Source organism: Pelodiscus sinensis, chromosome 9, assembly GCF_049634645.1.
Source record: "Pelodiscus sinensis isolate JC-2024 chromosome 9, ASM4963464v1, whole genome shotgun sequence".
In the NCBI taxonomy this organism is placed as follows: domain Eukaryota; kingdom Metazoa; phylum Chordata; order Testudines; family Trionychidae; genus Pelodiscus; species Pelodiscus sinensis.
This window is the reverse complement of record NC_134719.1, coordinates 39,184,327-39,211,354: the sequence shown is the minus strand read 5'-3', so window position 1 is coordinate 39,211,354 and position 27,028 is coordinate 39,184,327. Positions and strand designations below refer to the sequence as shown.

Genomic DNA, 27,028 nt, shown 5'->3' with positions numbered 1-27,028 from the left:
CCCAAGACCTTGTCACTCCGTGCATCAACCGACTGGCTCCTTTAATGAGGGGGGCGTGGGCTAGTCCTCTACCCTCTGATTGGCTGTTGTCTGACGCTGTCCTCTGATTGGTTGACAGGTGGGAGGTGTGGGGGGCGTGAGGGGCTCCCTCTCTTTCCCGATTAAGATGGCGACTGTGAGGGCGCTGAGGAGCTGCTCGCGGACTGCGGGGCGCCTGGTAAGGGGGCGGAGTGCCTTGTCAGGGGCAGGCAGCGCGTGCACCTCCGCCTTCTCGGGTGTGTGGGCCCGTCGGGGAGGTGCTGCCCCGGGTGGGGGAGCGACCCTGGTAGAGAGACCCTGCAGATCTCTGCCTCAGTTCCCCTCTCTGCGGAGCGCCAGTGCGGGCGCGTCCCCAGCCCAGAGCCCCTGCCACAGATACCTCAGTGCAGACCTGCCCTGTCCTAACACGGCAGAGTGCCTCGCCTAGACGCCCTAGTGCCCTGTCCCAGACCCTTCCGTGCAGACCTGTCCAGGGTTGCCAGATGGTTTCAACAAAAATACCAGACACACTTGACATTACATCACAATCCACGTTGCATCTTATTTAGAAAATACCAGACATTTATATTGTCTCAATTTGTTTCCTGAACAGAAAGCTCAAATACTGGACTGCCTGGTTCAAAATCAAACATCTGGCAACCCTAGACCTGTCCTCAACATCCCAGATTCCTAGTCACTTCAGTGCAAACCGATCCCCGACACCCAGACTCCCGTCCCAGACAGACACCCGTGGGGGACCCATCCCTGTGCCATAGCCTACGTCACAGACTCCCCTGTGCTGACCTGTCTCTTGCCATAGCTCTTGTCCCAGACACCTCATTGCTGCCCCCATGCCAGAGCCCTCCACCATAGGCATCCTCATGTGGACTCCACCTCACCTCATAACCTCTCAGCCCAGATACCCCAGTATAAGTATTCCCTTACCATTTCATATCCCTTCAATAAACAAACACCACTACAAGGAAATTCATGCTTCAAATATACGTTCTCATAAGCCAGCTAGCTTTACCCTTTTTGGATAACCCTTGCATTCTTCCGTCTCGTTGCATTAGTTTACCCCATGCAGATGTCAATTATCTTCCTGTACTAATACATTCCTGTATCTTAGGTATGTCCAAGCCACACCAAGGCACACTTACTCTATATCTCTTTAATATGGTCCCTATGTCTGCATTACAACCACATTGAGTTTGTAGCTCCAGATCTAGAACAAGGAGCCTTTTGTTCAAGGTGTTTAAGCATCCTGCTTTTAATAAACATTGTAATCTCATCAATTAAAAATGTTTTTGCAAAATGATGCTCCGTATTTGTAGTTGTCTATATTATAACTTTTATTGAAGCATGTTGATGTGGGATGATATGGTTGCTGTTGTGTGAAACTTCACAAAAATGAAAGTATGATATTTTCCAGGTGAAAATCCATTTAAAATGAATATCCTGTTTTGTGAGAGAAGTGCATATTATTTTTGTCCCAACAGTGTCTCATCAGCTATATAGTTATATCCACTATAAACAATTATATCCACTTCCATCAAGTCACAGAGTTACCACTTTTTCCCTCATTTGGGATTCATTTAATGTGTTGTAATGAAGGATTTTTGTGATCATTCTCAATAGACTGTTTTGCAATCACCCATTTTTTAGACAATATTCAACACGCTTTAATTGTCAAAGCATTTTGAACACTGCAACTTTTTGTTTCTGCATGTTGTCGTATTAGTTGAACTAATCGGGTTACCTGCTTTTCATATTGGAGGAAAACTGTTTAGATAAGAGGCTCTTTTATCCATTTGCATTGGATTGACATGACTAGATAGAAGGCAAGAGGTGATCTCTTTCAACTTGTTCCCAGAACTTTAATTCAGGTTTGTACAGATCAACATCTTGAATTGTACCTTCCCAACTACCAGCCAGTGCAAAGATAGGAGCAAATGTGCTTTTCCATCTATCCCACATAGGAAGAGAGAAGTTGCATTCTCTGCTAATTGAACCTTTTATATGGTCTTAAATGATAGCTCTGAGTACATAATGGTAACAAAGCCTTAAGGGAATATGTCATCAGACTATACTGCTAGTTTCACAGTAGCAGCTGGACAGCTACAGGCAGTCCCCGGGTTACGTACAAGATAGGGACTAGGTTTGTTCTTAAGTTGAATCTGTATGTAAGTCAGAACTGGCCTCCAGATTCAGACACTGCTGAAACTGACCGCCAGTTCTGACTTACATACAGAATCAACTTAAGAACCCCAGGCGTCCCCAAGTCAGCTGCTGCTGAAACTGATCAGCAGCTGATTCCAGGAAGCCCGGGGCAGAGCAACTCTGCCTCGGGCTTCCTGTAGTCAGCGCTGGTCAGTTTCAGCAGAAGCTGACTTGGGGACGCCTGGGGCAGAGCAGCTGGGGTGCTACTGGACCAACCCAGCAGCACCCCATCTGCTCTGCCCCAGACGTCCTGATTCAGCCGCTGCTGAAACTGACCAGCAGCGGCTGAATCAGGACCTGGGGCAGAGCAGCTGGGGTGCTGCCGGGTTGGTCCAGTAGTGCCCACGGGCGCTGCAGGACCAATCGGCAGCGCCCCAGCTGCTCTGCCCCAGAGTCCAAAACAAAAGCCTTGTCTGCTGGGGGGGGGGGGAGCACACTAGCTGCGCCCCCCCCCCCCCCCAGCAGACCAGGGACACGGGGAGCAGAGCCACAGTGGCAGCAGGGTGCCGCGCCTCTGAGGCTTTGCTCTGGCAAAGCCTCAGAGGCGCGGGACCCCCCGCGGCTGCGGCTTCAGTCCGGGTGCCTGTGGTCTGCTGGGGACCGTCCCCAGCAGACCACAGGCACCAGGTCTCAAGGGGCAGCAGCAGTGGTTCCCGCGCTTCTGAGGCTTTGCTCTGGCAAAGCCTCAGAAGCGCGGGAACCCGCCCGGTGCCCATGGTCTGCTGGAGACGGTCTCCAGCAGACCAGGGGCACCGGAGCAGCTTACGAACGGGGCTTTCTCGCCCCGACTTCCGGGGCGAGAAAGCTCCGTTCGTAAGTGCGGATCCGACGTATGTCGGATCCGCGTAAGTCGGGGACTGCCTGTATAGATTGAGAAAAGTACAATGCGCCTGTGTTCTATCTAAAAATGTAGGGTATGTCTAGACTGCATCCCTCTGTCGGCAAAGGGATGCAGATTAGGCAGGTCGACATTGCAAATGAGGCAGGGATTTAAATATCCCGTGCCTAATTTGCATAAAAATGGCCACCGCGTTTTGCTGACTCAGCACTTTGTCCGCAAAAAGCAGCCGTCCAGAGGGGGATCTGTCGAGAAAGAAAGCCTTTTTCGACAGATCCTGTAAACCTCCTTGCGATAAATCCCTGCCTCATTTGCAATGTCAACCTGCCTAATCTGCATCCCTCTGCCGACAGAGGGATGCAGTCTAAACATACACTAGGAGCGAAATTGGATCAAGCAGAACCAATGCTGTAACAATTTGGCTACAATAGTGCATGTGAGATGGGGATCGCCTCAGTCTTCTTCATACAGATTATTTTGGAAATATTTTTAGCATTTGCCTGGGATGACTGTTGTCTTACTGTAATTGTCAGACAATGGCAGTGGTGATGGAAATATAGTTATGGGTACATCTTCACTGTGCAGTCAATGTGGGCTCTTACCCAGATTTTAGCCCATGCCTCCATATCATCTACACAGAAAAACTTGTGACCCAGGTTTGAAGGTAATTTATATCCAGGCTAGCTGGGTATATATTAGAATCTGAATGCTGCTTTCACTTGTGCAGGAACCAACCCACTATACAGTGAGGATCCAGGCAAAATCACTTAAGTACTGGTAGTCTTCCAATACCCTTCCTGTAACTCCTCTTGAAGGACAGACAAGTTTTTCGACAATTGTCTGGGTCTTAATATCTCAGCATAAAGAACCATAGATATGTCCCATATGAGTGCAGAAACAGTGAGGCCAGTAACATGGGTATGGCTTTACTGTGGAAACAGTCATACTCAGTCTAGACTAACTCTGGTGTTCAGACTGGTTGCCAAGAAACCATGTTCATTGTACAGTAAAGACAAACCCTGTATGTCAAACACTTGTTTTCATAATTGTTTTCTGGATTTAGCTACAAAGCTTGTTTTGACTCACTTTCTAACGAAGGCCCAATTCTACAAAGATTGGATTATTTGTTTAATATTCCTATATTTGTTGGATTATTTAAATGCTACAGCTAGTATAGCATTAATTGGGCGAATCACTTATTTTATGCCAAAATAAATTAATTTATAAATTGTTTAATGAAACAATAAATATTGCTATATTCTGCATTGAAATTACCAGCGTTTGTGGATTTGAACAGTTAAGAAAAGAGTATTTTACTGTATAAAGAGACTATGTACTGAATAATCCATTTAAAGATTCATTTAATATCTTAATCATCTTGTTTTTTAGTAAAGAATGTGTAGTATTAAAAACCAAAACCAGCTTTAATTTAAAACACTGCAGTAGTTTTGAATTATTCCTACAAATGTCAACTCAAAACTGCACTGACACTCTTTGGTACCAAAACAAGTTTATTTTTTTGGCAGTGACGGTACTAATTTACTATCTTCGGTGGTTACCCAATATTAAAATCAAATGGAAACCATTCATAAAACTTCAGATTTAGTGATAGTTCAGAGGCTTGAGCCTGCTGCTTGTGATCATTTATTAAGGTAAATATTGGGCATTTTCCAGGTAGGAGCTTTATAAGAGGATAAGAATTGTGTGGTATGTTCTGAATGAATAAGCCTTATTGAGCAAACAATATAGCCATGTATCAGAGGGGTAGCTGTGTTAGTCTGAATCTACAAAAACGAGAAGTCCTGTGGCGCCTTATAGATTAATAGATTTATTGGAGCATAAGCTTTCATGGGCAAAGACCCACTTCGTCAGATGCATCATATATATATATAGACGTGATCTTAAATGGAGATGTGAACCTGTAACCAAGAAGCCTTTCAAAATGCTAAAATCAAAGCAGAAAGGTCATTCATATTTGATTAAAATGCAATCAAACTTTCCATAAACTTTAAGTGCTTTCATAAAACAAGAGCTACTATAGTTTGTTACTATTATTTTGCTAAACTTTTGTCATGAAAATAGTCAGGAAGGGATATTCATAGGGAGAATTAAAAACATATTCATCCTGGCTCAACAAAAACTCTCAATAACAAGTAGCTAAAAGGTAACTGAAAATGACACTGAAATCTTGTTAGAGTTAGCCTGTGCTATATAAATATTTGTTTCTGAAAAGGAACAAAATAGTTATAGGCAGTGCTTTTTTTGTTTAAAAAAAAAGGGGGGGGGTTCGGTACTCCAGGGGAAAAGTTGTTGAGCTCTGACTGCAGGTACTGATACTGCGTCTGGAGGTGCCGGTACTGTGTACCGAGCAGTACTGTCACAATAAAAGCACTGGTTATAGGTATTTATATAGCAGATCAATTTATATATACTAATATGCATAACAAATATATGAACAGTGCCTAATTCCATATTGCACAGTATTCTTGTATTACCTTTCATATGAAAGGTACAATATAAAAAAATTCTTTCCCAGTCAATGGGGGAAGTTTAATATGCTTTGTTTTTATCAGTGATCCTCCAACTGTGGGGCATGTCACATTGGGGGGCATAGAAAGGCCAGGCCAGCCCCCACAAGAGGATGGGGAGTGCCATTCAGCCCTGCTTTGCCCCCAGTTCCACTCCAAACTAGTCTTGGCTGCAGCTCAGCCCCGAGTACCTGCTCTCCACCCTGACCCCCCACGTATAGCCTCTGGAGAGGAGTTGTGCAACATATTCTATTACCTGTAAGGGGAGGCGTGAGAGGAAAAGTTTGAGAACCACTAGTCTGTAGGAAGTTAATATGCTTTTCTATTTGTCTGAACTATGAGCTAAAAAATGTTAACTTAAAACACATAATTGCAAACTTTCCCATGCAGGTATCCTGTTTTCTGGATCCTCTAAGAAGATAATGTCTAAATTTTACAGTTTGAGCTGCTTGAGGTACATAGTAGCACCTGAGTTTGGGGCGCGGAGTATTATATTTTGTAGTAAATTTCAGAAGTTAATTTATCTAAAGTTATTTATGTTAGTTTTCTGGATCCTTTTTAGACAACGTAACACCAGAATTAAATTAAAATAAACATGTCATGCTAAAGTAGGAAATTTGTTTCTGTCTCTAAGGACTTGATCTAACTGCCATTGAGGTTAATGATAAGATACACATTAACTTCAGTGGAAGCACTCTTGGCTTTTAGGCTGTTACCCAAAATTACTGCCTCTGTGATTATATGATGCCGCTATAGAACTTTACAGACTAGAGTATTGATTCCTAAATTAGATTTCTGGACTGAGTATAATTTAAGATGTAAAGAAATTATACAAGTGATACCCTAAAATGATAAATTAATTTAATAAAGTTGATGTTAAAGAGTACCTATCTGAAGGGATGTGTCTATCCTAGATTATTTTAAAAGGGAATGGAAGAGCAATTCTAAGATCAATTACGTTCTAATTAACATCTCTGATCCATCTATTCTTGCTATAATGACAAAGGTAAATGTACAGATTTTTCCTCACATTGAGAATTCTCTCTAGCATGCATTTTGCATATGAATATTTCAAATGGCTGTATTTGTGGTGTGTGTGTGTGTGTATAATCTTTGTAAAACATATAGCAGTTGCTTAGAAACAATATCTAGTATATATCTGATGCCAAATCTTGTAATGATTTTTGTTCACTAGTGAAGACAAAATGCTTTTATGCTTTTGACTGCATAAGTGTTATATAAGTACATATGACACGTATAGACTGTGCCAATTTAGAATCTATATACATTACAGTAAGTTTCAGTTGTAAGACACTACCTTTTTAATACTTGAGATTTTTTCCTCCAGATTTGTGTTCGCCATATTAGATCGTGTACCAGTGTTCGCTTTATAAAGTCAAAATATATGAGCATATTTGACAAATCTGCATTCAAGTTTAGTCATCAACACAGATTGTTCAGAACATCTACTAGTAAGTTTTTTCATATTTAAGTAACCTATTTTACATTTGTGTTATGTTAGTAGTCTGTGTTAAATTTGTGTCTAATTAGTAATACATACTCTAGTGTATTTGGTGCATTAACATTTTTCTAGCTGTTATTTTAAATTTAATATTTAATTTGTTTTTTATTCCATTATCTGTATCAAGTTTCAAATGGCCAAATTGTCCAATTCAAGCTCTCTGATATTGGAGAAGGAATTACAGAGGTGACTGTGAAAGAATGGTACGTTTAATTTTCTTACTAACACACTTAGAAATTAATGCTTTTATGTCTGCATTAATTATCAATAGATTGTGAATAAGCTTTTTGTGTTACCAGTGTAGGCTTTTTAAAACTATGTTTGCCACATTTTGAAGACCTATATCTTATATAAGCTGAGTTTAATACTCTGGTGTTCTACCTCATCATGAACAATGAGAAGTCTTGTGGCACCTTAGGGTATGTCTACACTACCCCGCTAGTTCAAACTAGCGGGGGTAATGTAGTCATCGGCAATTGCAAATGAAGCCCGGGATTTGAATTTCCCGAGCTTCATTTGCATGAAGCCGGCCGGTGCCATTTTTAAATGCCGGCTAGTTCGAACCCTGTGCCGCGCGGCTACATGCGGTGCACGGGGTTCGAACTAGCCGGCATTTAAAAATGGCGCCGGCCGGCTTCATGCAAATGAAGCCTGGGAAATTCAAATCCCGGGCTTCATTTGCAATTGCAGATGACTACATTACCCCCGCTAGTTCGAACTAGCGGCGTAGTGTAGACATACCCTTATAGACTAACAGATTTATTGGAGCATAAGTTTTCTTGGGCAAAGACCCACTTTGTCAGATGCATCAGATGAAGTGGGTCTTTGCCCATGAAAGGTTATGCTCCAATAAATTTGTTAGTCTATAAGACGCCACAGGACTTCTCGTTTATGCAGATTCAGACTAACACGGCTACCCTCTGATACCTCATCATGGACTTTTTTGGAGGAGGTACCATTATTTAGTCATGGCTGTGGGTAGGATTCTCATTTTCCCTCCACAATCATTCCCAAAAACCCAATTGTAAATTGTTTGAATAGAATTGGAGGCTTCACTTGAGGCAGTGTTTCTCAAAGTGGTCTGTGAAACCACTTTGAGAAACCTGTAACTAGCTGTTCTGGTGTGCTTACTCATGGATGCAATGGCCACTGAGAGTCATGGCTCCTTTTGGTTCCATTTCATTATTTACAGCCCAGGAGAGTCATGGGAAGTGGCAGCCTGGCCCACACCACTTTCCACGGCTTCCCTTGGCTGCAAATGGCAAAACAGAGTCAATAGGAGCCACGCACTCCAGGGCCGTGGCACTGGTATGTATACACATTGGAGCAGCCAGTTAATTGGTTTCTCAGAGTGATTTCGCAGAGCACTTTGAGAAACACTGCACTAAGGGGAAGGCAGTAATGGAATGCTTTTTGCTTTATGTCTGCTGGAAAGGTGTACTTCTCTTTTATAATAGGAGATAGAGTCTCCAACTTCAGAGCTTCACTGTCATGGTCTCATGATGAGGCTTTTAGTTAGAAATAGTTTGTATACTGTCAAGAGAACACAACAATATTTGTAGTAAAAATATAGAACAAATGTATTGTGGGAAGGAATCCAAAATCATTGTAACATTTTGCACATTAAAGATGGTTCTCCTATCTCTAGGCTGGCAAGGGGTATACAATAGAATACATTCACATTTTAAACAACGCAATACATTATACTGTTGTTCATAATTGAGTATTTTAAAACAATAATTTAAGCCAGTATGATTTTACTCTCATTGTGTGTTATGTACCCCAATAGGTATGTAAAAGAAGGTGATAGTGTGTCTCAGTTTGATAGCATCTGTGAAGTACAAAGTGATAAAGCTTCTGTCACTATCACTAGTCGTTACGATGGCATCATTAGAAAACTCCATTATAATCTAGATGAAATTGCATATGTTGGAAAACCATTAGTGGACATAGAAACCGATGTCTTGAAAGGTATTGTAAACACTTTTCTCTTCAATATTAATTTATTTTTTGATGTCAAAACCATTCAGGTATTCAGAGGTCAAGATTAAGATTAAATTTTTTGCAGAAAATGAATTTAATAAAAATCTATAAAATGTAACATCTGTATATAAGAAACTACTGAAAGTAGAATGGTGATGCATGCATTTCAATATTATTAACATTCTCTTCATTCTTGTTATTAAAAAATAGGAAAAAAAACTCAACATTTGTGGTGGTAGAGATAATTCAATATCACAGTTCCCACAAAAACTTTAACAGCCACATTGTACACAGAGGCATGAAATTTTTTTATCCTATACAGTAACTCAACAGTTTTGTATCTGTACAAGGGGAATTAATGAATTGCTCGGGGAATCAAAATTTTGAATTGCACCTGGTTTGTGCTTTTAAAATCAGCCATAATACTGCAATAATTTACTGGTAGTTTTGCACTCATGTACAGGTACATATCTAGCCTAAGAAATAGAGTTGGAAGTTTTGGTACTTAGCAAAGTATCTTAATTCCCTCCTGAAGATTTGGGCTATGAAGTCAGTGGGAGTTATTTCATTGACTTCACTGGAATCAGGAGTTCAGTATAGGATGTTTACCTCTGTATATTCTGCTTATGTAGCTTTTTTAGGCTTTGTGTGGTTGTGTAATATTTATTGAATAAGACTCAATATTTAAACTTTCATATGGATTTTTTTTTTTATAAATTTGAAGAGGAAGATGTATTTGTTTGTCCTCAGTCTATAAATAACTGACTGACATTGACTGATATTTTCTTAGGGGCAAAAATATAGATTTGTGTTGGTTCAAGCGAAATGAATGATTTTCTTTCTACTCTGTATCTGATCTTTGGGAGGGCCTTAAGTTTTTCTCTTAATTTGGCTATTAAATATGTCTCTGTACTAGCTTATTTTTTAAAAACAGAGGAATGATTATATTTCTTTGGGTAGCAGGATTCTAAAAAAGAAGCCTTCAGTAAGGTAATGGAAACAGTTTTTTTATGAACTCAGTAAAATTAAATTAATGTTCCAGTTTTTCATAATATCTTTGTGTTTGGTACCAATCTAGCTATTGTTTGTGGGGAGGAGAATAAAACTAAGGGTACATCTACACTCCACCAGAGTATCCCGAAATAGCTATCTCGCGTCTTTACAGCAAACCCGTTATTTCAGGCTCATAACGTAATGGACGTTTCAGAATAGCGCTTTATTTTGAAATTTGGCATTGTGTAGACAGCGCCAAATGACAAAATAAGCTATTTCTAAATAGCATCAAAATAAGATACACAATTTGTGTAGCTTTAATTGCGTATCTTATTTTGAGTTAGTGCTGTATAGATGTATCATAAGTATTGGTTATATTAGGTTTCTACGTGAAGTCTTGTTGAATAATTATATTGTATTTGTAAGGGTGAAGTATTTTTAAGAACCTAAATGACTTACTAGTCTTAAGTCCTACTGACAGTCAGAGGCACTGGGATGTTTTTTAAAATAAGAGTATAAGAATCTTGCCCAAATTCTGAATTCTTCCTCTGGTTCATCACCCAGAAGCCCTGAAACCATTCATCTAGTTAGCTTGTTATATATAGCATACGTATTTTACACAGTTTGCATACCAGTCACCTGCTTGGGCTGAAAAGAAACAAAGTTTGTTCAACAGAAAAAACATTGATTCAACAATGGAATAATAAGGAACAGCAAACATATACATTACACAGAAAACAAACAAAAGACACAACCTCAAGCTTTTCACTTTCATATCAGACAAAATCCCTTTTCTAATAAGAATTTACCAGTTTCCTTAAACAGTTTCCCAGCGCACAGTCCACCCATCCAGCATTCATGAACAGCCTCAATACAGGATGATCTTCAGTACAATCTCTATTTTAAAAAACATGTCTTCATTAACTACAGATATTCAAAGTGAAGAAAACACTCTCCTTTCTTAATTTGTGAAAACTGGTTTCTTTTCAATTTCAAGCTGTTTTCGTTTGTTTTGATGATTCCTTGTTTACTGCTGAGCTGGACAATGGCCAGGTAACTGCAATGTAGAGGCCATGTCAGTTCAAAGAGACTACAGTGTGAGTGAATTAATTTTGGGTGGGAGGAAGCAACGTCTTTTGGTGAGAGAAACAAGATTTCAAGCTATGCAGATTTCTTCCTACGGCTGACAGAGGTACTTAGAGTGGCAGGGTGTTTGAAACAAGTCTCTTCTTGTGAGGGGGAGATGGCCCCTCCCCTCCTGATTACTTCATTACCTTATTGAGAGGTGATGCTGAAGTTTGCACCAGACTAACAATTACAATTTTATAGAGAAAGCGAGCGCTGCAAATCCATGGTTATCTGCTTTATAGCTGTATTTATCCATTTCCACAGATATGGATGTAGATAGCTGCAACTCATTTTTGCAGATACAAGTGTGAATGCGGATACAAATCTTGTACCTAGAACTCTGCAAATTTGTAGATATCTGCTTTATGTCTGGGGTATCCAAATCCTTGGATGTGGATATCTGCTGATCATTTTTGCAGATTCAGCTACCAATTTTTTATCTGTGCAGGGCTTTATCTGTATACATGCACATTCATCCAAAACCATATCTCTGTTTTAATCTTGACATATTGCAAGTTTAGCATCTTCGAGGAAATCACTTTAAACAATGTAGTAAAGTTAAAGCACTTTTTAAATATTATTTTCAGCTGTAAGCTCAGAAGAGGATGTTGTTGAGACACCTGCTGTGTCTCATGAAGAGCAGACCCACCAAGAGATAAAAGGCCACAAAACATTGGCAACTCCTGCAGTCCGTCGCCTTGCCATGGAAAACAATGTAGGTTTGTGTCCTACTCAAGCAGGCTCTGCTGTGGTATATTCACTGCTTGTACATGTGTCTAACTGTATTGGGAGGGTAATAAAACTGTAGTATTATTGAAGATTGGTGGTGAATTGCCAGGAAACAATGAAAAAAGTTGTTGATAATTTGTTTACCGCAAATGAATAGTGTTTCATTGTTGAAGCTGTGAACTGCTTGTACACAATATTTCTCCTATAAGAACAAAGTATTGAAATAATAATTATTTGGCCTTCTGAGGGTTTGTCTACACTGCACGCTAATTTTCAAATAAGCTATTTCAGAATTTATTTTCCAGAATAGCTTATTTCGAAATAGCGCATCTACATAGAAAAAGTGCATCAAAATAGTGTGTAGCTATTTCGAAATAGAGCGTCCACACTGATTGGATGCTAGCTCGCATTTAAGGCCACCCGGAACCACTTCAGGCAGGGCATCAGGTCAGCAGTGACTTCCTGGAGCTGCTGCCTCAGGCTATCTGAGACGCGTGCTTAGAGGGACCCCCCTGTACAGCCATTTCTCAGATTCTTCTCCTGCTTGCCTACCTCTCTGAGGGAAAGCAAATCATATTCACTGTGTGCTTTTGTTCCCTGTTATTGGACACCACAGCACTCCCAGCTATGGAGCTGGAGCTGCCAATGGGCACGCGACAGCCCCTGACTGTCATGCTGCAGTTTATGCAGCAGTTTATGCAGGCTGCCCTCCTGGCCCTGCAGGAACACAACCCCCATCTGTTTGAGGAGACCCTTAACCTCTGTCTGGGAGCGCAGCTCTTCCATCTGCACCCTACTGTGCACCACCTCTTCTGGTGGCTGGACACCTATTCTGACTGGTAGGACCAGCTCGTGATGGAGCAGTAGGACAATCAGCAGTGGCTCCAGAATTTCCACATGAGGAAGAAGACCTTTCTGGAGCTGTGTGCTTGGCTTGCCCCTGCCCTCCCATGATGGGACACCCAGATGAGACCTGCCATCCCCCTGGCTGGTTGCCATCACTGTCTGAAAGCTTGCCACACTGGACAGTTACTGATCTGTCGGGAACCAGTTCAGCATGGGGAAGTTGACCGTCGGGGCCCTAATCATGCAGGTATGGTGCTTTCGGGCTGCAGTCCCAAGAGGGGGAGGGGTGAAGTGCTGGAAAGGAGAACCTTAAGGAAAGGCAAAGTGCTGGGAAGCCCCCATCCCCAGGCGGTTCTCCAGTGTCACCCTCACACAGTTCTGCTGGGGGGGGGTGGGCTACATAGGGGGTGGCTCCTGGTGTGGTTGGGGAGGGGGGAGGAAGGGCTTGGTGACCTCCGAAGGGCTCTGGCATCCCTGTGATTCTCTGTTTTGTTTGTTTGTCGTCTTCTGCAGGTGGCGAGGGCCATCAACACCATCCTGCTGCGCCGGGTCATCCACCTTGGCGATGTGGACCCCATAATCTCCAGCTTTGCCACCATGGGCTTCCCCAACCGAGGGGGGCGGTACTGGCTGCACCTACATCCCCATCTGGGCCCCCGACCACCAGGCATCTCTCTACATTAATTTGAAGGGATACTTTTTCATGGCCTGTAGGCCCTGGTCAACCACTGCAGGCAGTTTACTGACATGTACATCAGATGGTCGGGGAAGGTGCACAACGCCCACATGTTCTGCAATTCCAGCCTATTCCAGAAGCTGGAGGCTGGCACTTTCTTCCTCAAGCACACCGTCAGGATCGGGGACGTGGACATTCCATTGTGCTTTGTGGGGGATGCAGCCTACCCTTTCATGCCATGGCTCATGAAGCCCTGTACTGGACACCTTGACCCAGCAAGGATCGCTTTAATGCCCAGGTGGATAGGGTCTGCATTCAGGCGGAGTACGCCTTCGGGCATCTCATGGCGTGTTTCTTATGCCTCCTGGCCCGGCTGGAGGTAGGGGAGCAGAACATCCCCCAGGTGGTGTCCTGTGTTATGTGCTCCACTTACTCTGTGAAAGAAAGTGGGAGGTGTTCCTCGCTGGGTGTGGGGCAGAGGCCAGCCAGGATAGAAGGGCCTTTGAGCAGCCGTGCACAGCTGCCATCCGGCAAGCCCATCAGGAGACTGTGTGCATCCGACAGGCCCTGAGGGAGAGTTTCACACAAGGACCCCAGTGACACTCTCCCTAGGGCCTCCCCAAGCCCTGTGTCTTGCCCCCTCTGCCTTTCCTCCAGCAACCCCTCCCTTCCCTCCTCCACCCCTCTCCCCTGTACAGACAATAAAACAAGCTGGTTTTGAAAGAAAACTCTCTGGTTATTTATTTGGGGTAGAAGTAACTGGGGAGGGACCAGAGAGAGAACCTGGAGGAGGAGGGAGGAGAGGCTTAGTGCTGGGGCTGGGAGTTGTGTCTGGCCTGGATGGTTCATCCACCTCGTGTGCAAGGACCTCAGCAAACATGGGGGTGGGGGGAACGGGAGAAGGGGAGGCTAGGGAAGAAGCAAGAGCAGGGGGCTGGAGCAGGGGCAGGCATGGGAGGAGGAGGAGGGGTAGGGGCTGGGACTGGGGCAGGAGTGGCAGCAGGAGCTGGCTTTGGGTGGGCAAGGAGAGCCTACACGATCACTCACATGTTGCGTCCCTGCTGCAGCAACTCTGTCCAGGTCTCCCTCCTCCAGTGCATGACCTCCCGGATCCTCTGGTCCAGGGTCTTGTGCAGGGCCCAGAGTACACAGATGTGCTTCTGCATCAGTTCTTCCTGTGTTATCCATTGCCTGCAGCTCCCCCGGTGTCGGGCGGCTGCCTCAGGTGGTGTTGCCTGCCCCCCTCTCACAGCTGGTCTGGCTGGGGAGAATAAAGAGAAACCGTCAGTCATCCCTAGAGACACTGTCTCTGAAGCCTTGCCCTCATCTGTGAGCCGAGACCTACAGTTCTCGGGTGAGATCAAAGTGATGTTTCGGGAGCAAGGCCATGTGTTGCCTGGACAGCAGGCCCTTTCTTACAGAGGCCCAGACATCCTCAGGGGAGCATGCTCCCTCCCTCTTCCCCCCGCATCCCAGAAACAAGCAGTCATGGGAAGTTGCCAGCTACACTGGGATCCTGTGGACAGGAGGGGTCCTCGTGCTGGCTGGCTGGGCTTGCCTCGTTGCTGCGCACATGCCAGGTCAGTGGTAGCATCCCAAGGGAAGAGAACTTGTATCTCTGGATGCTGGGGCAGAAGAGGTGAGGGTGCAGGGGAGGGAGTGTGAACAGCAGACACACCTGGCAGTGATGTCCCCGGGAGCAGGTGCTGCCTCATGCATGCAGGGATGCCCGTGTACCGTGTGTGGCACTTCAGCATCTGTGTGTGTGTGTGTGTGTGTCCTTGTTCCCAGCCTCCTAGCAGTGGCTTGTGGTGGGAGGGTGTCCCACCTGTGTCCCACCCGGATGTCTGAAGTGTGGCCGACCTCTCTAGACCCTGTGAGCAAGAGCTCAGGGGTGCTCAGATGCAGCCTCTTGGGCTGTGTGGCCCAAACTGCTGCTGCATGTGCATCCACGTGCATGGACTGCAATGTAATTCCCCAGGCAGAGACGGCCGAGCGAGGAGTGCACTGCAGCCCCTCGCCGCCTGCCACTTCCATCCTGTCTGTGTGAGAAAACTAAGGTCACTCACCTGATGTTCCCTCCCTGGCCTCAGAGGATGCCTGGGACACACCCAGGCTGTAGGGTACTGGCTCCAGTCTTACCGAGGTGGCAATGCTGGCTGTGTCGGGGTCGTCGTCCTCCTCACTGGCTCTGGCCCCTGGGCGGATGACAACGGGCGTCTCCAGCCTGAGTTGACCACCAGGGGTAGAGAAGGGGCTGCACCAACCCCAAGGATGCAGTGCACGTCTTGGTAATAGGGGCAGGAGTGTGGTTCTGCCCCTGAGCAGAAGCTGCGCTCCTCGCCCCGACGTAGCCCTGTTGGAGCTCTTTAACTTTCATCTGGACCTGCTCCTGGGTCTGGATGTGGCCCTTGGTGACCGGGCTATTGCCCATGCAGCCATAGATGTCGGTATTGCGCCTTCTGGAGTGGAGATCCTGGAGGTTTTCCTCCTCACCCCACACCTCAGTGAGGGCCAGGATCTCCACTCCAATACCTCTTCTGCCACCTGGCAGGCTCCTGGGAGCCATCAGAGTGCTTTCTGGGAGAGGCTCTTGGAGGGCTCAAGGGTCAGCCATGCTGGCTCGCTGAATTGCTGTGGCAGCTGCGGTGTGGCTGGAGGTTGTCAGGGCCAGCTTTCCTGCCACAAGCCTCTGGCTGCAGCTTTAAGGGCTGCAGGGAAAGGAGCTTTAGAGTCCTGATGAGTGAAGATGGAGTGGCCAGTAGGGCATCTGTGGGATTCCCTGGAGGTCCCTTATTTCAAAATAACTCCCTGTGCCTTGTCCACACACGCCCTATTCCAAAATAGCTATTTTGGAATAGGCATTATTCCTCATGGAATGAGGTTTATACAAGTCGGAATAAATTGTCCGTTATTTCAAATTTATTTTGAAATAATGGAATTGCTATGTAGACGTGTAACCACCACCAAGATGGATTTGAACCTGGGACCTTGGGAGCTGATTCGAGGAGCCTTTACCCTCTGAGCTAAAAGCCAGTTGGTTCTCAGCCCATGCTATAGAGGTCTCTTGATCTTAACTGTTGCAGTAGTCTAGGTGCCACTTGCAGTACTCAGTAACCACACTAGGGGTGTGTCTAGACTACATGCCTCCTTCGACGGAGGCATGTAGATTAGCCAGATCGGAAGAGGGAAATGAAGCCGCGATTAAAATAATCGCGGCTTCATTTAAATTTAAATGGCTGCCCCGATCTGCCGATCAGCTGTTTGTCGGCAGATCGGGGGAGTCTGGACGCGATGCCCCGACAAAGAAGCCTTTCTTCATCGACACAGGTAAGCCTCGTGAAACCAGGCTTACCTGTGTCGATGAAGAAAGGCTTCTTTGTCGGGGCATCGCGTCCAGACTCCCCCGATCTGCCGACAAACAGCTGATCGGCAGATCGGGGCAGCCATTTAAATTTAAATGAAGCCGCGATTATTTTAATCGCGGCTTCATTTCCCTCTTCCGATCTGGCTAATCTACATGCCTCCGTCGAAGGAGGCATGTAGTCTAGACACACCCTCGGTGTGTGGATTACAGACGCTCACGTTTTTATTTCAAAATAACACTTATCTCAAAATAACAGTGCAGTGTAGACGCACTCTGAGTGAAGAGTCTTCAACCAATCTATAACTTGAAATGTGTTCACACATAAAATGCATCAAATACATTCAAATAGCAACAAAAATAGTAAAAGTCATATTGTTTTCAAACTATGAGTAAACAGGAAAAAGAACTGCATTCACCACATACATTGTATATTGTGAATTATTCGCCCAGTTCTAGAAATAAAATATAATTTCAGTTCTCAAATTATAAATCTTCCATGCATGTAACTGTCATGCAATGCTATAAAGATAGGAGTGGCAGTGATAGTTTTGTAACATAGTTGAATGAAAATAAATCTCTCTCACCACACAACTTGAGAAGTGGTTTTCGCTTACCCAATGTGATGTATCTTCTTACAGAGCTAAGATATAGTATTGATGCTTGCTGCATTTCGCATCTTTCCACCGTTTTGTTTGGATTTGTCTGTCTTAGAAACTCCTGTTAAGTCACATTTGACTGACAGTTCTTATGTAAGACAGTTTAGATCATAAATGTTCAAACACCAAGTCACAAGAAGATATTAACCTGAGGAATGTTATTAGCATTGTAACATTTTTTGTATTTATAATCCAGTTACTTGTGCTGTATAGCAAAAGTTCTATAGTTTGTTGTATATTTTTCAGATTAAACTAAGTGAAGTTGTTGGAACAGGGAAAGATAACCGCATCCTTAAAGAAGACATTCTCAATTATTTGGCCAAGCAGACGGGAGCTATTTTACCTCCATCGCCAAAACCTGAAATTATTCCACCATTACCAAAACCAGAGACTGTGCCACCTGCTCCAAAGGACAGAGGAACTAAAATTGCTATACCCATTTCCAAGCCCATTGTGTTTGCAGGGAAAGATAAAACTGAGGCGGTGACAGGTAAAAAGATAAATGCAATTCCATAGCCAAAATCACAGATAAGTAATTATTCAGTGAATGGTAAAATTTAAATTGATTCTCTTATTTCCACTGATGGAGAGACAGCTTTCATCTTGTAATCACACTAATGTGCTGAAACAATGAGAATCAGGAAAGGTAAGTGTGATTTGTAGAAAAAAAGAGTTTGAACTAATTTTTCAGATGGTGGTCAGACAGGGTTGTCAGTGTTCTTCTCTGCCACCCTGTGGTTTCACCGTGTTCTCTGGTAGTAGAACAGGGCTATGACGTGCTCCTGTTCATCTTAAATTGTTTTTTAAACTGTGCATTATGAACATCTAAAAACATTTTGTGCAGAATTTTGGAAATGAGTACTCTGGAATTCCTCAAAAAGTACTCTGTTCCTACAGAAATCATTATGTAACTAATTGGCAGGATCAGTGAGTAGATTTGTTTATTGGTGCTTAAATAATTATCTACTGTGTGATAAGTATCAGAGGGTTAGCTGTGTTAGTCTGGATCTGCAAAAGCAACAAGGAGTCCTATGGCACCTTATAGACTAACATGTATTGGAGCATAAGCTTTCGTGGGCAAAGACCCACTTCATCAGATGCATGTAATGGAAATTTCCAGAGGCAGATATAAATATGCAGGCCAGAATAAGGCTAGAGATAACAAGGTTAATTCAGTCAAGGAGGGTGAGGCCCACTTCTAGCAGCTGATATGGAGGTGTGAACACCAAGAGAGGAGAAACGGCTTTTGTACTTGGCTAGCCATTCACAGTCTTTGTTTAATCCTAAACTGATGGTGTCAAATTTGAAATGGGCACAGACAAGATGCACTGGAAGAGCAAATTAATTTGTGTTTTCTTCAGTTATATAATATATGGGGCTACAGAGGATGAAAAGACTGATGTAGGTTAACATTTGTATGCATTATGCACATGGTTAGCCTGAAGAAGTGATCTGGAGGCAAATACTAGGATACAGGGATAATACTAAATATTTGGGGTAGCATAAATTTATTACTGAGTCATTGGTTAATAACAGAGTCTCCCCTTCAATATTTTTAAGCTCATGGTAAAATTCCTGTTGTATACAATGAGAGAAGGTAGATGAGGTACTGTCTTTTATTGGACCAACTTCTGTTGCTGAAAAAGACAAGCTTTGGATCTTACACTGAACTAATCTTCATGACTGGGAAAGGTACTCAGAGTATCCTGTTATATCCAATGCTGTTTTAATAGCCCTTGTACTGCTTAAGTTACTTGGCTACCAAGCACAAATTGTAAGTGGAAAGAAAGTTTTATAGTTTTTCAAAGAAAACTGAATCTTAGAAAGTGACTAACTCTAAATTTTCTAAAATGTTTATATTGGTAAAAAGCAGCCATTCAATATTTTTCAGGCTTTCACAAGGCAATGGTAAAGACCATGACTGCTGCACTACAGATTCCTCACTTTGGTTATTGTGATGAGATTGACTTAACTCAGCTTGTTCAATTGAGAGAAGAATTAAAACCTGTAGCACAGGCACGGGGAGTTAAAGTCTCCTTTATGCCGTTCTTCATAAAGGTGAGTCATAGCTGCATTTTGGAACAGGATTCCTAATGGTATAGACTATTGATGCAAAGGGAATAGTGTGGAGGAAGGAAAAACACACTTTTCTTCTGAATTTTTCATTTAGTCCAGCAGTTTTCTTTAATTGTCCTTTTATTTTATCCCTTTTCATCTTTACAATTAGCAACACACAAAAACACTCTGTGGTTCTGAAACAGTAAGATCTCTTCTTGCTTACAGTCATCCTCTCTCTCTACTTACCTAGGTACTTGTATGGTTCTCCAGAGTATTTCAAAATAGAAATTAGATTAACCTAGACAAACACATTTGTTTGCATTATGGACATTACATGCTGCCTGACGTACTCTCATTTTGTCCTTTGCTTTTTCCATTAGGTGATAAGAGTATCAAGAGAGCTCTTAGTGTTAATGTTGTTTTTATATTTAACAGGCAGCTTCTCTGGGATTATTGCATTATCCTATTCTTAATGCCTCAGTGGATGAAAACTGTCAAAGTATCACATACAAGGTTTGTGCAATTTTATTAAAATACTCCTGTGCCAAAAATTAATGCTCCTCAAGCATCTTATAGTCAGAGCCCTTTTCAGTAGAAATAAATTAACTTTTCATGACTATAAAAGGTAAAAAAATAGAAACCATAGCAATTCTTAAGTACTATATTGGAAAATGATCCACACACCAGCTCCTCTGTCTGATATCAAAATATATTGAGAGAGCTAGATTAATCCAAGTTATGCTATTTATATAGTCCAGTCTAACTATGCTTCCTGCTAAGAAGGACATGCCACTAGCACAGTGTTTCTTAAACCATGTTCCATGGCACACCGGTGTGCCGAGGGGCAGTCGGAGGTGTGTCGCGGAGAACAACAGAATTCAAAATGGCCACCCTTAGAAGGGCAGCTAACCTTTTTTTTTCCTCAGTAACTTTCCCCCGACCCTTTTTTTCTCAATAACTTTCCCCCCGACCCTTTTTCCCCCCCTACCTTTTTTTTCCTCAACAAAAAATCCTTGGTGTTCCTCATAAAAAAATGTATTGTTTGGTGTTCCTCGGTCTTAAAAAGTTTGAGAGACTGCATTAGTATATTAGCAACTTGCTCTCTTGCTCTCGTTTTTGGGATTAAGTAGTCCCAGCCTATAACACACAAAAATTTAGGCATAGAAATATTTTGTTACTGTGGCAATGGTGACACTGTTCTGTCAACTCTGGTGTCTTAAATAAGTCACTTGTCTGCAGGGAAAAAAGGATTTTCCTGGTATGACAGAAAGCAAGAAGTTTGATATGCAACATAGAGAATATAAGGAGTTTGTGGTCAGGGTTCTGCAGAATACACAATTTGAGTGGATTTATTTTGTGTTTCTGAAAGGTACTGAGTTGATGACCCTGAGGACTGAAATCCTATATTTACAGAATTAATATAACACAGGTAGCAGTAATGCAAGCTTCCCATGCACTTTCTTACTCCACCATCTCTCAGACCTACTCTTTCTGAATCACTTCAGAAAATGAAAGGGCAGTTCCAGCTTTATTTCCTTTAAATTCATGGCCTCACTGCTATATAGACCAACATGGGCTCCAGCTTTTATTGTGTGCACACATTTGTTAACAGAATAAAGAATTGATATTTCCAAGGGAATGGAACTAAGGATGAACTAAGGATCCTAAGTTTCCTAGATGTAAACTCCCCAAATAGAACTTGGTGGTTGCCTTTACTGTGAATTGTATGGAGATTACCAAAAAGACTTGTCTTTAAAAATTTCAGATCTGCACAGTGTGTGGTTTATTCTAAACAAAAGCTTCCTCAGTGGAAGTACTGAAAGCAATATTTTAATACTTTTTAGTTTCTAGAAAATAACGCTAATTCTTTTTTTTTTTTTTTTTTTTTTTGCATTAACTAGCATAAGTGAAACTTACTGTATTGTAACTGCATATATTGTAGGCTTCTCACAACATTGGAGTTGCCATGGACACAGAACAAGGCTTGATTGTCCCTAACGTGAAAAATGTTCAGGTCTGTAGTGTGTTTGATATTGCTTCTGAATTAAATCGCCTACAGACTTTGGGCTCTTCAGGCCAGTTGGGAACAAATGACCTCACTGGGGGAACATTCACTCTCTCCAATATTGGCACAGTGAGTTAAAAAAGTTTTTACATCTAAAAACTGGTTTAAAAATAACTATTGCCTATTATACTACTAAATATACAATTGTCAGAAAAAGGTGCTTTCTATAATAAATATTACAATACAGCATGCGAGAAACATGCTGCTGCTCTCCAGGAATATTCTTGAGCTAGTTTTCTTGCTTTCCCTTTTAGATTGGTGGAACTTATGCCAAACCAGTGATACTACCTCCTGAAGTAGCTATTGGTGCTCTTGGAAAGATACAAGTATGTGCACATTGTAGCATAGTAACACCATGTTCACTGAAAACTGCAGTTTGTCTACCTTCTATACAGTAGGACCTCAGAGTTATGAACACCTCAAGAATGAAGATTGTTTATGTCTGAACAAAACTTTGATTATTCTTTCACAAGTTTACAACTGAACATTGATTTAATGCAGCTTTGAACTTTACTATGCAGCCAAAAGAAATGCTGCTTTTAACTCTTACTTTATGTGCAACATAAAGTGGAAGGACTTTGTTGCTGCCCTATGCGCCATTGGCGTAACGGGCAGTAAGTAAGTAAGTTATGTGCAACAAGCATACAAACAGATTCCTTATCTTACCTCGTCAAATCTTTATTTCAAACTTTCCCTTTTTTTAGTACATCTAACACAGAACTGCACTGTATATGTTGTTTGGGAGTTTTGTCTCTGCTGCTGCCTGATTGCATGCTTCTAGTTCCAAATGAGGTGTGTCAATTTGTGAATCTGGTGTTCATAACTCTGAAGCTCTGTACCACGTTATTCTTCTCATAACCATTTTTTCTACAAGATGTGGAAAAAGGACACCATGTGAGCTTTGTAAATGAAATTATGCCATGTTTTTATAAGATTTAAAAGGTGATGCATAGAAAATGATATCATTTGAAAATTATGAATACAAATCTTTTGTCCCTTGGTTCAGGATTGTCTACCATAAGCCCAATATATTCATTTCATGATGTTTTCATTTAACTTACTCACTTCCAGGGAAGAAAAGAAAAAAAGATCAGATGATATTCTGATATTTCTTGGTGTCTTTTAATAGGGCCACTTCCGAAAGAATACTTGCAGGGTTTCAAACCAGAAAGACCTGAAACAAATAGCTTCTGATATTTAAGTTTTGTTGTGTGCTCTGGAGATTTAAGTCTATGTAAGAACTTAATGCATTCAGATAAGTAAATTCATTACTGTAGACAAACAAAAAAATAAAATAGACTCTACTCATAGATTTCTTAGGGAACAATACTTTGCTTATATTTCACATGCCTTTTTGAGCTTTTAGGGAAAATTTGGGAGGTATGCATCACCTTGGCACCAAAGGTTCAATCACCTATTTCCCACAGTGGTCTCCAGACCTTTCAGGGTCATGTCTCACCTTAAACCCTGTGCCCCACAGTTTTGAGACCTCTGGTCTACCAGGATAATTTGGAGTCAAGGAGGAATGATGATAAACTCAACAGTGTGGCTTAAGAGTAGTAAAAAAACCAACAAATGGTCTGGTAGCACTTTATAGACTAACAAAACATGTAAATGGTATCATGAGCTTTCGTGGGCACAGCCCACTTCTTCAGATGACTGGAGTTCATCTGAAGAAGTGTGCTGTGCCCACGAAAGCTCATGATACCATCTACATGTTTTGTTAGTCTATAAAGTGCTACCAGACCATTGGTTGGTCTTTTTTCCTGTAACTGACTAATTCAGCTACTCCCTGAAGCTTAAGTGTAGTAGTTGGTAATTCTGTTTCAAGACCCACAGCGCAAACAATTGGGGGGCAAATCTGTATTATGTTAATTGAAACATAACATATCTACTTTAGCAATTGTTTAGAATCGTATTTGTATTGTTTCTCTTTCATCAGCTTTCTTTTTTCTTCACTTTAATTTCTAGGTTCTTCCCCGATTTAATGGTAAAGGGGAAGTATTTAAAGCACAGATAATGAATGTGAGCTGGTCAGCTGATCACAGAATTATTGATGGAGCTACAATGGCCCGTTTTTCTAACTTATGGAAATCCTATTTGGAGAACCCTGCCTCTATGCTGGTAGATCTTAAATAAAGAAGACTAATGCCATAACACATCCTTACACTTCTGGGGATTAAACTGAATAATTATAAAAGCTAGCTATGCTAGCATATGGCCTTTAGTACTTTTCTTATATAATTATATTATGTGGTTAAAAGGTCTCAAGAGCACATGTCAGTCTATTGATAACCTGTTCCATTCTTTTCAGTAAAAATAAGTAGGTCGGTAATTTATTTTACTGGAGGCTGTCATACTTTATAGGTCATTGTATAACTTCTGAACGTGGTGGGGAAAGTATATTGTGTCTGACTTGGATAATATGTAATGACTGCCACTCAGCTGGGTATTACTGAAAGTTATCTCCACGTCTGTGGTACTTTTAAACTGCTTATTCTGGATAGAAGGGAAGTTACATCACATATTTTCCTGTTTGAAAACAGGAATTTATTTTAACAAATCTAAAGGAATATTTCTAAAAGAAATTATGCAGAAATTGTATACAAATAAAATGTCTTTATGCTTATCTTTAAAAATGTCCAATGGACTTTTTATTGTTAAATGGTGCTAACTTTTCCTGTGGTCTTCCTATGCATAGAAAGTTCTTAGCACAGGTACTCAGTGTCAAGTAATAGTAGAAGATGACAGTATCCCAAAAAATGGACTTCCTGCACAGTTTCAGAATATTTACTGGTATCCAACACTTTGTAAATAACTCAGTAGAACTGCCTTACACCAAACTGGTGTGCTAAAAGTATGTCATATTATTTACATACTCTTTTAGACTTTTCTTCTGGGAAGCAACAGCCTGCAAAAGAATGCCATGACTAAATACTCCATCACTAAAAAAATAACTACTTACAACCATTGTTTATAATTACCATAACCTGACAGCTAAGTGTGCTCTAAAAGACTGTCATTATCTTGCACAAGTCAGGTGTTGTTTGTTCATATACTGAGGTGTGACAGATCAATATTTGTAAACCGAGTATCACAATTAGATTTAAGCTCATATGCAGGACAGACAGTTAATATGGTTCAGGTTAGCAACCCCAGGACAAATAGCATGCATATTGTTTTAGGCTAAAACAATGTAGAATATGAATACTGGTTTGCAAATAGGATGCAAAGAAAAACTATTGTGTGTGTATTTTCTTTCCAGACAACTTTGAATAGCAAAAATAATACAGAAAAACCAATCATGTGACCAAACAATTTGGGATAGTCAAAATGGACATTTTATAAGAGACTCATCTCCTCTCTGGATGGTATGTCTGTGTGAATACTTTTGTGGCAAGGCCCTGTGGTTAGTAGATCTAAGTAACCTGGAAAAGGGTAACTGAGACCATGAGAAGGAAGGGAGGCAGATATAAGACACCAAAGACTAGAGAGCCTATCCCTGATGTGCGAACTCTTAAAGGGGTGAGGAAGAACTCTTAAGCTGTGCAAAGATGATGTACATCAGAATTCTAAGCTGCAACTCATATGTTTCTATGCACAATGGTTTTTCTCTGCATTAGCTTCTGCAGTGTAAGGCAAGATACATTTAAATCTGATTTTTTTCTATTAATAAAACTTACAGCACTACAACCTTTGTGGTTTTGGATCTTTTTATTTGGGAATTCCATGCAAACAATCCTAAACAGGAGACTCAACCTTCTACTTCTTGTTAGAGATCACAAAGCAGCGGTACTTGGACTCTACCTCTCTTGGGACATATCAAAAGGACACACTCTAAAGGCTACTCACCTATCAATTGTGTTGCTATACAGGCTACAATCCAAATGATGTATGTACAAACCTGACGACCATTGGTGAGAACCCAACTGAAGGGCTGAAGGAATGATACAACATGAAATATCAGATAAATTAAACTACTCTGCTAGTAGAGGGAGCCAGATTTCTGTCAAATCCTTGACAAAATGGGGAGTCTATTTTCTGCAATCATCTCTAATTATTTGAGTAGTTGATTAAATCAGGAAGGAAACTGGGTACTTAAGAGAAGTTTTCACTGGCTGGATTAGAAAAAAATTAGAGGATTGAAAAGTGAATACAGGTGGTATCTTTATAAAGGGCTGTTGAAGGAACTAACAGGGATCAAAGGATTGGTAATGGATCAATGGAGCCTTTTACTGTCATACGCAACCAGTTCTAATCAGGCCCAGGTTGATAATGACAGAAAATCATTGCCATTTGATGATAATTTGACATAGTGGTCATGAATCCACATTTACAAAAATGGTCTTCAAAAACCTCAGAGGGGTAGTGGTGTTAGTCTGTAACTTAAAAAAAAGCTTTAAAAAGAGTGCTCCTATAGCACCTTAGGGTATGTCTACACTACCACCCTAGTTCGAACTAGGGTGGTTAATGTAGGCAACCGAAGTTGCAAATGAAGCCCGGGATTTGAATTTCCCGGGCTTCATTTGCATCTTGCCGGGCGCCACCATTTTTAAAGCCCCGCTAGTTCGGACTCCGTGCCCGCGGCTACACGAGGAGTAATGGTAGTTCGGAATAGGAAGCCTAATCCGAACTACCTAGTCCGTGCCGCGTGTAGACATACCCTTAGAGACTAACAGAAAAGATTATATAGTATCATGGGCTTTCAGGGGCACAACCCACTTCTTCAAAAACAACACTCTTGTGAGCAATGTCCATAAAGAGCATGTAGTTCTACTGATTCTCTTGCAAACAGTAATCGGTGATTACTGTCCCCTCTTCAGACAGCCCTCTTGGAACTGAGAATAGACTGTGTGGTGGGCAAGCTAGGTAGAGCTGGAGACTGGGTGCACAATTCCCTTAAACTCATTGGAAATCAGTGCAGGGGTCAGACTTCACAGAACATTCCACTGATGCTTGTGATTGGGATTGTGTATTCAAGGAGGTGGCCTTTGGGCCAGCGTAGGGCACAGTATCCCTGTGGGGACAGAGTTTTCCAAATGCCATGTCAGAGATGTACTCACATCTTGGGAGACCCATGAGGTTGTGGCTTTGTTTTTAGGCGGGCAGACACAAATCCTACTTCCCTAAAAGGTTATCTTTCACATTTATCAGATGAAATTGTAATGCAGAGAGGAGCCCAGTGAAGTACTGGTAGGGTGGGAGTGTAGAAGGGAGGGACAGCAGCATCTCCTATGCAAGCTCCCCTTTTTCCTGACCCTGTGGAAACCTGCACACGGGTGCTCTGTGGTGCGTAATTTTTGACTGAAAAGGGAGTGGACCAGGAGGATCATCCCTCTATTCCCACTGGGATTGTAAAGCCTAATATAGAGTTGATGTTGACATACTAGTTTTACACTGG

General features: G+C 42.0%; 1 protein-coding gene across 5 annotated transcripts; it reads left to right on the top strand.

Moving 5' to 3' along the window:
• Nucleotides 1–74: 74 nt before the first annotated feature.
• On the top strand, nt 75–25,320 carry DBT (dihydrolipoamide branched chain transacylase E2). Of its 5 annotated transcripts, none has more exons than XM_006119819.4 (12): nt 135–217; nt 5,995–6,058; nt 6,953–7,076; nt 7,254–7,329; nt 8,916–9,097; nt 11,818–11,945; nt 17,751–17,994; nt 19,396–19,562; nt 19,998–20,075; nt 21,505–21,696; nt 21,882–21,953; nt 23,599–25,320. In XM_006119819.4, exons 3-12 carry the CDS (start codon nt 7,010–7,012, stop codon nt 23,764–23,766), a joined length of 1,374 nt encoding a protein of 457 aa, XP_006119881.1. In that variant the 5' UTR covers nt 135–217; nt 5,995–6,058; nt 6,953–7,009; the 3' UTR covers nt 23,767–25,320. The 5 variants fall into 5 exon arrangements, with proteins under 5 accessions (XP_006119877.2, XP_006119881.1, XP_025038746.1 ...); XM_025182961.2 differs by lacking the exon at nt 135–217 and adding an exon at nt 4,603–4,728; XM_006119815.4 differs by lacking the exon at nt 5,995–6,058 and having other exon boundaries at nt 75–217.
• The last annotated feature ends 1,708 nt before the right edge of the window (nt 25,321–27,028 follow it).